At 40.6% G+C, this 15,076-nt stretch overlaps 3 protein-coding genes across 3 annotated transcripts; 2 read left to right on the top strand and 1 right to left on the bottom strand.

The window, feature by feature from the left end:
* Nucleotides 1-343: 343 nt before the first annotated feature.
* On the bottom strand, nt 344-2,009 carry LOC125606385 (F-box/kelch-repeat protein SKIP4-like). Its single transcript, XM_048775440.1, has 3 exons — nt 1,823-2,009; nt 1,119-1,639; nt 344-1,049 (listed from the first exon to the last, which is right to left on the bottom strand). Exons 2-3 carry the CDS (start codon nt 1,610-1,612, stop codon nt 464-466), a joined length of 1,080 nt encoding a protein of 359 aa, XP_048631397.1. The 5' UTR covers nt 1,613-1,639; nt 1,823-2,009; the 3' UTR covers nt 344-463.
* Nucleotides 2,010-2,252: 243 nt separating this feature from the next.
* Nucleotides 2,253-6,051, top strand: LOC125606386 (AT-hook motif nuclear-localized protein 11-like). Its single transcript, XM_048775441.1, has 5 exons — nt 2,253-4,317; nt 4,567-4,634; nt 4,716-4,847; nt 4,934-5,095; nt 5,173-6,051. Exons 1-5 carry the CDS (start codon nt 3,885-3,887, stop codon nt 5,398-5,400), a joined length of 1,023 nt encoding a protein of 340 aa, XP_048631398.1. The 5' UTR covers nt 2,253-3,884; the 3' UTR covers nt 5,401-6,051.
* Nucleotides 6,052-7,346: 1,295 nt separating this feature from the next.
* On the top strand, nt 7,347-7,955 carry LOC125606384. Its single transcript, XM_048775439.1, has one exon. It carries the CDS (start codon nt 7,347-7,349, stop codon nt 7,953-7,955), a length of 609 nt encoding a protein of 202 aa, XP_048631396.1.
* The last annotated feature ends 7,121 nt before the right edge of the window (nt 7,956-15,076 follow it).

Here is a 15,076-nt window from a genome sequence, read left to right as displayed (position 1 = left end):
TGTGCAAGAAGAAAGGCTAATGATGCATTTGAGTGCTCGAGGCAGACAGTGGAGAGAGGAAGGTACGTGGTCAAACCAGTATTTAGAATGTTAGAGACCTCCTTATCAAGCAAAGGCGATTTGGAGAAACTAAAGGAACTCATGAGTAAGCTTTTTACCGCCTCCTGGAACACAACTAATTTAGAAGGTAACTTTAGAGTAGTGGGTTCTTGTCTGCAAACCAACCACATTTGAGAGCTTAGCAGCTCATCATCTGTCGAACATAGACAACAACGTAGTATTTTCAATAGACTTTGTCAAAAGATCAAACTTAGTGGATGAAGGAGCTGGCTACATTGATCAATCAACAACCAAGGCTTTTGAGATTTGGATTTGTGATTAGAATCACCTGATTCACACAGGCTTGTGATTTTACATGAGCAAGATAAACAGTTTGCAAGGATCAAAAGTACAGTGTTAAACATTATATAGCTATAGATTTACAGCAAATAACATCAATAGTATCATCCCAAGTCTTGGGTATAGAAGAACACACCATTACTCCATTCACCGTCTTCTTCCTCACATTCTCAACATCAATCACCACAGTAGAGCAATCCTTACCAATCACAAATATATTACTTCCCATAGCAACAAGCCGACATTGCTGCGTCATAACCAACTGAGATAGCTTCCCGATACGAATCCACACCCTCGTTTCCTTGCACCACATTGTCAGCGTAGCTCCAAAACTCTGATCAAAAACATAGAGATCATCTCCTACAACAACTGCTGGACCTAGCCACCCTGATGCCATATCATCCTCCACGCGCTTCCAAACTCCGCTCAATCCATCATATACTACAGCTCCAACACCACCGCGAACATAAACCTTCCCATCCATTACAAATGAATCTTCAATATCACGGACAATATTCGCGTCTGAGAAGGATACACATGCTTTCGTTACAGGATCGTAGATGTCCCAAGTCTGTGGAGCTTTTGAGTTCACTCCTAACCCACCAATCGCCATAATCTTCCCGTCCAGCGTCTCACAAGCAAAGAAGCATCTGCAAAACGCAATCAGAAGATCAAACACTGAACTATTTGCTAAAATGGCAAGTATCAAGAACCCTAACCTTCTAGTTGAAAGAGAAGGTTGTAAGTGAAGCCAAGTGTTCATAGCAGCATCATAGCAATAAACATCATCACTAGCACCTTCAACCCAACCGCATCCACCCAACACAAACAGTCTCTTACCCAACACTGCAAAACCCATACCGTCTCTAAAAGTGATATGCGTAGGAATCTCATGGACTCTTCTCCATGATCTTCTCGAAGAAGAGGGATTCAGCACGTGTAAGAAGACACGGCCACACGTGTTGTGGCGGCACAAGGCGTAGATCCAAGACTCGGCTAAGTTAGACTTGTTGCGATAGTCGCAGAAGTCGTCACTGGAGATGAAATCTCTCCATCTCCTGGAAACGCATTTCATCGCCATGTGGTGTGATCTTGGAACTCTAGCTAAGAAGAGATTCGAGATATCGTCAGGGACTCCGCTTATAAGCGACGTTTGTGTCTCTTTCGATTGATCCGCACGTTCGTTTGTGCTCTCATGTACTATACGCTCCATTGTGAATCAATGAGATTCTACAAAACTCTGTTCATGGCCAAAACAATAAACAGTTGAAGGCCAAGAAACAGATTCAAATACAGAAAACGCAAATTAAATTATTTAGATCTCTCTCAGTCTACAGATCAAATCGGTCAGCAACTGCATCAAATTCACTATGACTACAATCCAGATCTACATCTCGAAAATTTTGAAGCATAGATACAATACCTGCCGAATTTTCGGAGCTTGACGAGTAGACTTAGATATCTCAGATCGTCACTAAGGTAAGCGTGATTGAGCAATCGCCAGAAGTTTGATGATTGCGAGCTTCCCGGAGAAGGAAGGAGGAGAGAGCAGAGAGAAGAGAGAAGATCGCTTCTTCTAAGCAACCTCCACGACGTCGTTTTGGAAACGGTTGCTTACAGGGTTTGTTTACGTTCCGTTCCAACACGACGCCGTATTCGTCTTCTATTGGGCCTTGGTTTCCCAAGCCGGGCTTGACCATGCATATTCGGTCCATAAAAGTTTATAACAAACGGTGCCGCTTTGAGGGAATGAACCTGACAAGAATTGATACACCATGGAGTTTGTATGTCACCTGCGGTCGGTGTATCTAGCAGGTTGTTATTCGTTTTTCTGTCACAAGATTGATTGCGCGATCAATTGAATGTTGCAAATTACATGTTGTTGTTCGTTTGATATTTCACTCAGAAGTCACACAATATTAAGTCGCTGAAAAAATTAGTGACTAAAAAAATTTTTACAACTTGCACCTGATCGCTGGTGGCTGATTGCAGGTACTTTCAACACCGAAATAAACAACATTTAATTGCATGTTGCACGTTGCAGTAGCTGGTCGTAAGTAACGGAATCTGCGATAAAAAAAACCGAACAACATTTTGATTTTTGGTCGCAGGTCACTGCAACATGCAAACAAGTCCTATATCTATATGAAGAGATTTGTTTCTTGATCTAGGGTCTATTTGATTTTGTGTTATCAAGCTTGACGGTAGTGAGAGGAAAAAGAAATGTGGATTTTGCAGTTGGGAAGAAAACACTGAATAAAAAAATTAAACTCCAACTACTATCTACTTAAAACTGCTCAAACAATGGAGCACTTGGCAAGTAATAAAGCACACTAGTTTTCTAATTGCTCAAAAACCACATTACATCAATAATTCGCTGTTCCATTAATGTTAGAAAGCTAATGCATTGGCTCTTCTATCTTAATGTTTATATCTCAAAATTTTGGAATCAATTTTGTTCTTATCTTGAAATTCGGTTGAAGAACCTATGTTGATTGTTCAGATTCTGTATTGTCTGATAGATTATTAGGTCTAAATTTTCATCAATGGCTTGTTTATAGATAAACATTTGGAGATTAGATCAGTAGAGACAAGAACAATAATTGCTTAATTTATCCACAAAAGTAGTTTTAGTTCTTTCTCTTTACTGAATGTATAGTTACATTCTAAAGTGTATATGGCTGGAATCTAAACATTAGATCCTCTGAGAGAGAAAAGAAATTAACAGAGTTTTGATAAATTTGAAAGCTTTGCCGGTGTTTATCATCATCAACAGTGTATCCAGAGAGTAACAAGTCTTGAGTAGATAACATCACATTCTTGAGCGTGACCTTCACTCTCTCCCCCAACTATCATGACGGTTGACACACGCGCCTCAATCAATAACGTCACACACCTGTAAATTACAAGATGCTAGGACGAAGTCTAGAGAGTATAGAGAGAGAGAGCGTATGGTCAAAGTCAGACATCAAAATTGTGTGTATCTACGGTAAATGCTTTCAACTCTCAATAAGGGAGAGAGACCTGATTGATACACTAGTATTTTTGTTTTCTTCTGTTTCCCTCTATCACCTCAGTAAAGCAAAAGAAGAACTAGAGAGAGAGAGAGAGAGAGAGAGAAAGTAATTAAACCCTTTCTTCACCGTTGTTGATGGAGAAGAAAAGGTTCATATCTTATTTCTTGGTTGTTTCCCTTTTCTCTTTTGGATCTACATAGCTTGATACTAAAGCTACATAAAACCTATTAGGTTAAATAGAAGCTTGTGTGTTGTTGATAAGCTTTGAGAGATTTTTCAGTTGCATGGTTAACTTAACCCCCAAGTCATAATATCTTTAAAAGCCTCTTTAGATTCTGCTTTTTGTTCTTATCCTTTCATATAAGAATCAGATATTTTCCCTTCCCCCTTTTGTAGCCAGTTAGCCCCATAAAGTTCGAAACCTTTATAAGGTCCCCCAGCGAGTTTTGCATCCTTTTGGCAGAAGCAATGGATCAAAGAGAAGCAATGGCGTTATCCGGGTCGGGTTCTTACTATATCCAAAGAGGCATGCCTGGTTCTGCTCCTCCACAAACCCAAGCGTCGTTTTATGGATTGCAAGGGTTTCAACATTTCTCCAATCCCAACTCTCCTTTCGTGCCAAACCTAAACCAAGGAGGCGGCTCCACTGGACTCGTGTCTCCTCCTTTACCAGTTGAGACTTCTCAGGTTGATTCTCCAACGCCGGTTGCACTTCCTCCGTCTGGTGAGACGTTTGTGAAGCGGAAGAGAGGAAGACCTAGAAAATACGGACAAGACGGTTCTGTTTCCTTGGCATTGTCTCCTTCAGTCTCCTCCTCCTCCTCCATGTCCCCAAACTCTAACAAACGTGGCCGTGGAAGACCTCCTTGTTCCGGCAAGAAGCAAAGGCTTAGTTCCATTGGTAATAAACCCCTCTTCATGAAATTTAATGTGAAAGGCTCTGTAAATGGTGGAATGAGGTTATATTGACTTGTACTAGTTTATGAGGACATTGGTTTTGAAAACTGGTGGGAAGAGTTATTAGACTAAATAAAGCTTTAGAATTTTTCAATATAGAGTTTTATAAATTTGAATAATCTTTTATTCTAAGGGCTTTTATCTTAAGCTATGTTTTTACTAAACTTTGCGTCCTGATGTTGTGCCTTCTAAGGTGGATCGCTGCCTTCATCGTCCGGGATGAGCTTCACCCCGCACGTAATCGCAGTTTCCGTTGGTGAAGTATAGTCTTCTTCCTCTAGTCTCTTCTTTTAAGGTTTCTTGAGATTAGTCTTTAATCTACATTCTTGTCTTGTTTGTCAGGACATTGCATCAAAGGTTGTGTCCTTTTCACAGCAAAGTCCAAGAGCCATTTGTGTTTTATCCGTTACTGGTGCAGTCTCTACTGCAACTATTCTTCAGCCATCGCCATCACAGGGAGCTATTAAATACGAGGTTTGATATTGTTGTCCTTACAGTTTATTATGATTTACAAGAGAAGAACACTACTCATGTTGTTGTGTTTACTCTATGGTCTATAGGGTCGTTTTGAGCTCTTAACTCTGTCAACTTCTTATCCGAACGCAACTGACAATGACTACCCAAACCGCACTGTGAATCTAGCGGTCTCACTCGCTTGCCCGGATTTTCGTGTCATTGGTGGTGGAGTTGGAGGGCCTCTAATAGCAGCAAGCTCAGTTCAGGTGAGCCTGCTTGTAAACATCATCAAACTTCTTTAGACATCATTTTTATCTAAACTTGTGTGTTGTCTCCTTAATAGGTTATCATTGGGAGCTTCATTTGGGCTATTCCTAAAGGGAAGATTAAAAAACGAAATGAAGATGTCCAAGAAACTGACGCTTTGGGCGATAACACAGCAGCAACGTCGCCTGATGTTCGTCAGCAAAGCCATAACCTTGTTCAGACGCCTGCAGGGATGTGGTCAATAGGTTCAAGATCAATGGACATGCATCATGCCCATATGGACATTGATCTAATGCGTGGATGATCCATTTGTGTGTATAAGCATTGAATCTAGGAGATTAAGAAGAAGAAAGACTTAAGCTAACTTCTCTGAGAACAAAATGTCTTTAGTGATTTTCAGAATTCATGCTGGGTTCTTGAGCTTTTGGTTAATTGAGTTTTTTTTTGCGCTTTTTTTGGGTTAAAATATACATATATATATCAACTACTTACGTTTATTATTTCGCTACAAAAAATATAAATCCACGCACATAGTGAACGCATGATACCAATAACTAGCCATGGACATTCGGTTATCGGTTCGTTTTTTTTTCGATTCTTTGATCCTTCAGTTCTAGAAGTTTACATCTATCCGGGTATTTTAAAATTTTGGTTCGGTTTCGGTTATTTCGGTTCGGGTAACAAAATTGGGAACCTGCTAATATTTGAGGTAATTGCGGATCCTATTTGGTTCCAATTTTTCGGTTAATTCGGATTAAAAATCGTATCAGAAATTTGGGTGTTCAGACTAAATATCACTTCGTTTGAGTTTTTGTTAAAAAATTGGATAATTCAGATAATATTGAATATTTTGAATAAAAAGTATTGTGATAATTCATTTTTAGGTATTTCGGCTTATAAATAATACTTTTAACTTATCCATTTATTTTAAAACTGAATATAGTTAAAATTTATAAGAATATAAATTATACTATAGAAATTCATGTACCCATTCGGATTTCGGTTCGGTTTCTCATTGATTTTGTTTTTTTTTTATAGTTTTACTGACATATGACCCAATCGAATAATTGATAGGACCTAAATCCGAATCAACCCTAATTTTTTGGTTTGGTTCGATTCCCGTTATTCGGTTCTGGATAAATGTGCTCAGAATATGATTTGTGTTTTGTTGATCATGTTTGAATAAATCACCAGTTGGACTTAGGGTTTTCAAAGGATCGAATGAATTGTTAGAATGAAGTGTTAGGGTTTATCTTTTATTCTTCATCTTGATTGTTCTCAATGCTAGATTTGGATTGACAATTTGAAATCTAGATCTTAAGATAATTAGTAGATGCGAAAGCATTATTAATTGCATGAATTAATTTTGATGAGCTTAATACCTATATGCAAATAAATTTGGTTTACTGATTTAGTGAACATATCAAACATGATTTTAATTCTTGTCTGAATTGATTGAATCTGCAAAGAAATTTAGGATTTTACGAATTAGATATAGATTATCTCTCGCCAACGAAAATTGTTTGATGTGATTTGAGTTCTAGAACTGTTCTTAATAAACCTTGATAATTGTTTGATATATGATTTCCTGTGAACTACCATGGGTCTAGCGTATTTTTTTTCCAGAATTTACAACTGTATTAATTTACTACTGTTTACTTTTTTTTTGTCACAATACTACCGTTTACTTCTTTCTTATTATTCACCTAGTTTAATCTGAAATTTATAGTCTATTGTGTGATCTGAGACTCTGCAGGTTCAATCCCTAAATGCTTTAACACATTATGAAATGTAGAATAGCAGGGGCGGAAAAACCCTAGCGTGTGAGATGCACGCGTTTTTTGAAATCTCTCCCAGGCCCATTTCCCCAGACAAGCATATTTCTCAGATCTAGTTCGATCTCCACCGCTCTCCACCTTAGCTCCTCCGTCCTGTAGCTCCGACAACCACCGCATCCACTTTACGGCGTGAGGATTTTTGGGTCAATCGATTTCCCCTTTTATGGTGGTTCTTTGTACAGTGTAAAAATGGGATCTGGAAAAAAACTCATGGCAGATCTGGGAGCTTTGTTCGTCGAAAACTTCATAAACTAAAACCTACCAGCTTCTTTACCTCATCGCTGAGGACCGGTGGACAGTACCCTCCCTCGTAATTGAAAGCTACCACAATCAGTATCTACCGACCACCTCGTCGTTACCTCGCAGTGAGGATCCTTAACCCAGCTAACTGGAGCGTGCAATCTACATCAACATGTCAAACCGGTATTCAAGATCCGAAAAAGGAAAATGGGTGCCTGAAGCATCTAGAACCCCAACACGGAAACCCTCTTCGCAAAGTAGAAGAGCCCCTGTCCTACTCCCATCAAGTGACAACTCGGAACTCATTGAAGACAACAAGCTCACTCTCTTAGGTCGGGTCACCAAGCCATCGATCCAAAAACCTCAGTGGGTCCTGGACTGGCTAATCCAATTCTGGAACCTCGAAACCGCTGTCACAGGAAGAACTCTAGGGCCAGACTTGTTCCAAGTCAAATTTGAGACGGAAGATGCCTTATTATCTGTAATGAGGCGAGCACCTTTCCACTACAAAAGATGGATGATCATTCTACAACGATGGGAGCCAATCGTATCAAACTCTTTCCCCAGGCGTACTCCATTCTGGATTAATATTCACGGCCTGTCCCTACACTTCTGGACCTTCAAGGTTCTAGAAACTATTGGAGAAGAGCTTGGTATCCACATTGATGAGGACATTCCCCAAGGCAGAGTTCGTGTGGATATTGATTGTCTCAAAAATCTGGAGATGCAGCTACCGGTCCAACTTCAATCTGGTGAAGTCTTCAATGTGGACTTGGAGTAAGAAAATCTGCAGAAACACTGTTTCTACTGCTACTCTCTCTTCCATGAGGAGGATGATTCCCCTACTAAACCAGTCTCGACAAGAACATCTACCCACACGTTGGGAATAAGTCAGCAGAATACACTGAGGAGCATAGAGGAGCACCGAAGACGTCAGGACCACCGACGAGCTCCGTCGAGCCAAATGAGGAACTCGGATTCCCATTCTAGGGATGATCATGCGGTATCTCAAAGATCAACTACCTCTCGACCAAGTTATCCGGAAAGGAGACCTTACCATGACTATGCGCAACACCAATCATCTTATGATTCAAGACCTGTAGGGAGAGCTCAGGACAGGAGGCCTACATTTGAGAGAAGAGAGCTCAGAGACCGTTCCTCCACCCATTCTTTGAGAGATTACCACCTTCATGGGGATCGTCCTCAGTATTCTCAGTCCTCAAGGACCCCTCCCCCGAATCCAGCCAGGGAGCCTATGGAACTACCGGCTATTCCGGAACGTGGTGAGATTAACAGCCACTCCTCAGAGTGACGATCAGCACTGGAGAGAATTGAGCGTCCCCAACAGGAACCCCAGAGGTCTGGAGGCCTCTCAAGCTCATTGATAGCACGGCTGCAATATGTTGAGGTCAACTATGAGCAAGGAGACCTCCGCAATAAGCTTAATGAAGGAAGTTCTGGTAGCAAACAGACCCAGTCACCGGCTGGGGACCTCCCTGTGTCTGGTCAGAGAGTCCCTGCTGCACTGCGAATTGGTTCTCCTATAAGCACTAAAACCAAAACTCCTCAAGCATCCTCAAGTAAAAAGAAAGCTGCAAGCAAAGCACCGGCAAAGAGAGGAACCACTGCTAATCCAGCAGCTCAAGGAAATAAAACAACTAGAGCAAAAGTGAATAGAAGTCCTCTCCAAAATACGCGCCTCTCGAAACAGATGACAGCTCGCTCCACTAACCCGCCTCGCAAGAAATTATGTGTGGAAAGGAGTGGGAATGCAGACTTACCTGACTCTCAGGCGCAAGACCCCCCAACAATGGTGCATGTCCCAGCAACAAGGAAGCGAAGGGCGGATTTTCGGCCTCCGCAAAACCTGATTCCTTAGCTCTTGTCTGCTTGAACTGTCAAGGTTTGGGAGGTGACTTGACAGTTCCAAGAATCCGGGAAATAAAAAAGACCTTAAACCCGGATATACTCTTTCTTATGGAGACCAAAAATCAAGATGAGTTTGTGCTTTCTGAGCTCCAGAGTCTCCGCTATGATCACCACCTCACAGTCCCACCAATAGGCCTCAGCGGAGGCTTGGCACTCTTCTGGAAAGCAGACATTGACATCAGTATACTCGTAGCGACTCCACACTTCATTGACACTAAACTGAAGGTAAAGAATACTGAGTTTCATGTCACTTTTATATTTGGGATGCCTCAACAGGAAAATAGAGCTGCGTTTTGGGAATCCATTTCCCAACTTGGGCGAGACAGAGACACTGCCTGGCTTCTTTCAGGGGACTTTAATGATATCTTAGATAATGTGGAGAAGGTAGGGGGACCAGAGAGATGTGAGGGTTCTTTTATACCCTTCAGAAGCTTTGTGTCGGAAAATGGCATGTGGGATGTGAAGCATGTAGACAACCCCCTTTCGTGGAGGGGCCAACGATGTACACACTTCATCCGAGCCAGGTTGGACCGTGTATTAGCAAACTGTGCTTGGTTTGATACGTTCCCTGCTGGCCGCTGTGATTACCTCCGTTTTGAGGGCTCTGACCATAGACCTCTGGTAACCTACTTGGATACATCCAAGCCTAAGAGGAGGCGCTTGTTCAGGTACAACCGAAGCATCAAGGATATGCCAGAGGCACGCAAAGTGATGAAGATGCCTGGCAGAAAGATGTACCTGAACAGGTGGAATCTAAGATCAAGCGTTGCCGTGAGGAACTAATCAAATGGTTTAAAACCAAGAAGGAGAATAGTGCAAAAGCTATTATTGATCTCCAGGCTAGATTGGAGGAGCATCTTTCCTGTGGAGATCCATCTCCGGAGATCATTAGGGAGCTCTCCCTAGCCCTCAGCAAAGCATACAAAGAGGAGGAATTGTATTGGCGTCAAAGAAGTAGGGTGCAGTGGCTACAAGGAGGAGGCAGGAACAGCGCCTACTTCCATACTGTAACGAAAGGAAGGAGATCCTATAATCGCCTAACCACTATTGAAGATGAAGCTGGCATACCTTTTCATGAGGAGGCAGAGATTGGTAAAGTCTCTGCAGACTACTATACCAAACTCTTTACATCTAATGGCGCTGGTGGAATGGAGGCTGTTGAAGAAGCCATCTCAAGGCGTATTTCCCCGGAGACCAATCAAACACTCACTGCGATCCCAACAGATACGGAGATTCTCTGTGCAGTGAAGCACATCAACACTGATAAGGCGCCAGGGCCAGACGGTTTCTCGGCGGGGTTCTATCACTCTTTTTGGGAAGTGATAGGGGAGGACATCTGTAGGGAGGTGCGGGACTTTTTCCTGACTGGAAAAATGGATAAAACATTCAATGAAACGCATATCTGTCTACTCCCTAAGGTCCCTTGCGCGAAGAGCCCCTCAGAGTTCCGTCCCATAGCGCTCTGCAATGTGCGCTATAAGATCATAGAAAAGATACTAACCCTGTGTCTCCAGAAGTTCCTTGATCACATCGTGTCCAAGCAGCAATCAGCATTTGTCCCGGGGCGTGCTATTACGGACAACATCCTTATCACTCACGAGAACCTTCACTATCTAATGGTTTCCGAAGCCACTAAGAGATGCTCCATGGTGATCAAAACCGACATGAGCAAAGCGTACGACATAATTGAATGGGCTTTCCTAGCCAAAATTCTCAACCAGCTAGGCTTTGACTCGGTGTGGGTGAATTGGGTGATGGAATGTGTCTCCACCGTCTCGTATGCATACCTCATCAATGGTGCGCCATTTGGTAAAGTCCAACCGAACAGAGGGCTACGGCAAGGGGACCCGCTGTCCCCGTACCTGTTCATTCTGTGTGCTGAGGTACTCACGGGACTGTGCCTAAAGGAACAACAAAATGGGAGACTTAAGGGACTACAAGTGGCTCGAAGAAGCCCATTCATCAACTATTTATTGTTTGCTGATGACACAGTCTTCTTCAGTGGTATCAATATGAAGAGTTGTACCTCTCTAATGAGGATTCTAAAGAGATATGAGAACTGCTCAGGGCAGTGTATAAACCTGAACAAGTCAACAATATCCTTCTCCTCGAAAACGCCGGAGTCGATCATGAGTAGAGTTAAAACCTCTATTGGTATAGATAAGGAAGGTGGCATGGGCAAATACCTAGGGTTACCTGAGAATTTTGGACGCAAGAAGGGAGATGTTTTTACAGGACTAGTGGACAAGATACGCCAACGCTCCGAAGCATGGCCGACGAAGTTCCTATCTGGTGCAGGAAAGCATGTGATGCTACAGACAGTTCTATCAACACTCCCCAACTTCTCCATGCAAAGCTTCAAAATCCCTAAGTCAGTCTGTAAGCGCATCCAATCGATCCTAACACGATTTTGGTGGGATAGTGCACCTGAAAAAAGGAAGATGGCGTGGGTTTCTTGGGATCGAATGGCAACGCCAAAATGTGTGTGGGGGGGGGGGGGGGCTAGGCTTTAAGGATATTGAAACGTTCAATGATGTCCTTCTAGCTAAATTGGGATGGCGCATCATGAACAATCCCGAGGCTTTGCTGTCCCAAGTGCTGAAAGGAAAGTATTTCTCCGAATGCTCCTTTATGGAGAGCACCCCTAAACAGGCTGCGTCACATGGTTGGACGGGGATAATGGCAGGGAAAGAAGTTCTTGAGAAGGGTTTGGGATACTTGGTGGGAGATGGAGCTAGTATCAACGTATGGTCCAGCCCTTGGCTTTCCACCTCAAAACCGATGACGCCCATCGGACCTCCAACAAGGACAAACCAGCACCTTAAAGTCCAACACTTGCTACTGCCGGACTCGAATGAATGGAACTTATCTCTGGTGTGGTTCCATTGACCTCAGTATGAGGAAGTTATCAGACAGCTAATCCCCAGTTCCCAAAAACCACCTGATAAATTGGTGTGGTTAGGAGAGAGCAAAGGTAACTATACCACCAAGTCTGGTTATATGATGTCCAATCTAATAGAACATCGACAGAACCTGCTTAGTTTTGATTGGATCAAACATGTCTGGAAACTAGACGCCCCAGGAAAGATCCAACATTTCATTTGGAGAGCTCTGAACAGCGCCCTACCTGTCGCGGAGCTTCTGATCAGACGTGGAATGGAAGTTGCTCCTGCGTGTAAGGTTTGTGGGGTGCTGGAAACTGTCGAACATGTTCTCATGCACTGTCCCTTTGCTCAAAGAACATGGGAGCTAGCTCCTATCTTCCTCCCTGGCTCCCCAAGCTCAGGCTTTCCCTTTGGGCTCACTACAACAAATGTTGACTCTTATCCCCAAGGTCCTAAATCTCCCACCGTCAGGTCTGTGTTGTTCTCCCCTGTCCCCTTGGATCATTTGGAACCTTTGGACAGCAAGGAACAAGAGACTGTTTGAGGATAAGCTGTACACAGCGGAGGAGACACTTTCAAAAGCAGTTCAAGATGCTAAAGAATGGGAATCTGCTAAGACAAAACCAGAAACATATGAGCTCCCTTCGCGGAGCAATGTAGAAAAGATTGTGACTGATGTTCCGACATGTTCGGTGGATGGGGCTTGGAATGCTGAGTCTAAATGTGCTGGTTTTGGTTGGTTTATACAGGATAAGAAGACCCATTTGGAGATCCAAGGCGCTGATTCGCGCAGCCTCGTCGGATCAGCACTAACAGCGGAGGCTCTAGCCATCCGGAAGGCGATGCAGGAAGCATCAAAAGAGGGGATTTCATGTCTCCAGATTCTATTGGACTCAAGCATCCTCATCTCCGCCCTGCGATCAGGGTTGGTGTTGAACGAGATAGCGGGACTTCTATGCGATATTGGTCACCTCATTCCTCTCTTCACATCTCTATCTTTTGTTTTAATTCCGCGCACAACATACTTTGTAGCTGATAACTTTGCAAAGACTGCTCTTGCTTCCCTTATGTTGCAAAACAATGTGTAAGCTTTTAATGGTTTGAATGAAAAAGCTGTTGACCAAAAAAAAGAATAGCAGGGGTGGAAACACATAGGCTTAGGGTGGGGCAGTTGCCAACCATAGAATTTTTAAAATTAATCTAATTTTATAACAAATTTAAGATATGCCCCTGTTGCTATATTGCTTTATGCCCCCTATACTTCAAATGTTTTGACAAAATTTTAAGAGACTAAAAAAATTATAATTCGTTGTCCTGTTTCATGACTATATTTTGGTATTTTATCTAGTGATTTTAATTTTTGCCCCTTATACAAATTGTTTCTGTGATCTATCACTGACTCTGAGAATAGCTCAAGGATAAATTTGACCTTATAAAAATTGTGTGAATATGGGCCTAACTCATCATTTCCTACACAATGTCCAGCCTAATAGGGAAATCATGCGTCAAAGCAAAAGAAAACAAATCAGCTAGTTTACTCTTCTGATCAAACGTCGGTTGAAAATTTTGTTAACACAATTGAGAATAAGAAAATCCAAGTACTATAAATAGAAGAGGTGGTTAAAGCTTTTCTAATCATCTGAATACAAAGACAATAACGAGAAAGAGAAAGATCAAGGAAAATACTAAAGAGTTGTATTTTACTCATTATACTCTCGTGATCTCTATTAAGTTGTTATCGTGAGACTCTTTTGTAGTATCGAATGAAAGATACGTTTGATTCATCTTATATATTAAAATAGAAGTCACAACCTTGATTCATGTGTGATTTTTTTTTAAAAATGGACCTAATAGACCTATTCCTAGAAAGTCATGTTTTATTTAATATCTAATCTTATCATTTAAATTTTGGACTTACCATAAATTTTTATTGGGCTATCAATAATTGGATTTAAACAATAGATGATTCATTGGATTTATATATAGTATAAATTAAATAGATATAATTTAATGTTGTAATACTATACCTCTATATGCTAAATATTTAAATATTTGTCGATGTTAACTTTTAAAATTATAAAGATCTTTTTTTAAATAACAAAAATAATATTATCTAACAATGATTAATCTTTACTACCTTAAACCAATGAAAACAAATTTTAAAATATATAGTGTATTTTAAAAATTAAACAAAAACTAAATATTTAATTATTTACTTGATAATATTAATCTATGAAGCGAAAAGCTTAATTTTTTAAAAACTTTCTAAATTTGTGAAATGTTACAATATCTTTGAATATGACAATAAAACAATATTTAATAATCTTTATATATATAGTTATGATTTTAATAATAAAATAATAATTCGAAAATATATATATATAGAAGAAGATACAAATACATGTGAAAGTTTGAAACAATCTATTCAACGAAAAAAATATACAGTAAAATTATTATTATGTTTTAAAAATTGATAGACACATATATATTATAATATATCCCATTTTAGAATTGAAAACAAAATATTTATATAAAAATAAATGAAAACAAAAACCTGTGCGGTTGCGCGGGTCGTGATCTAGTTGTAATTCTAAAGCACGAATGTGGATTCAAATCCTTACAAAAATCTTTATTTTCAGCCAAACAAACAATGAATAATTCTTCATACAAAACATTTTGTTCGGAGAAAAAAAACATTTTGTTAGAAACGTTCGTGTCTTTAATTTCTATCTTTTGTTTATTATGAAAAATACGGCGTTGTATGATTGTATCAATTAGAAAGCACTAGGGATAGGGATGTTAACCATAGGGTTATGGTCCAACCATCTTTTGTTTATTATAAGCCCAACCCTATTTTAACTCAGCCATATTTTAACTTTGTTATAATCAAGGGTTAGGGTTTGTACCAGGGTTAGTCAATTTAACTGAAAAAAAATATTTCATTTATTTTTGTTCTTAAATTTTAAAGATAAAATTAGAAAAATTAAGATATGATATGATTCTTTCCTTCAATTTGTTGAGCTTCGAAATCAAGTTTTCCTGCCAAAATCGCAAAATCGAGTTTTTGCCCCACAACTAAGAATAAAGT

This window comes from Brassica napus, unplaced genomic scaffold, assembly GCF_020379485.1.
Source record: "Brassica napus cultivar Da-Ae unplaced genomic scaffold, Da-Ae ScsIHWf_86;HRSCAF=154, whole genome shotgun sequence".
Taxonomy (NCBI): Eukaryota; Viridiplantae; Streptophyta; class Magnoliopsida; order Brassicales; family Brassicaceae; genus Brassica; species Brassica napus.
This window is presented reverse-complemented; position numbering and strand designations above follow the sequence as displayed.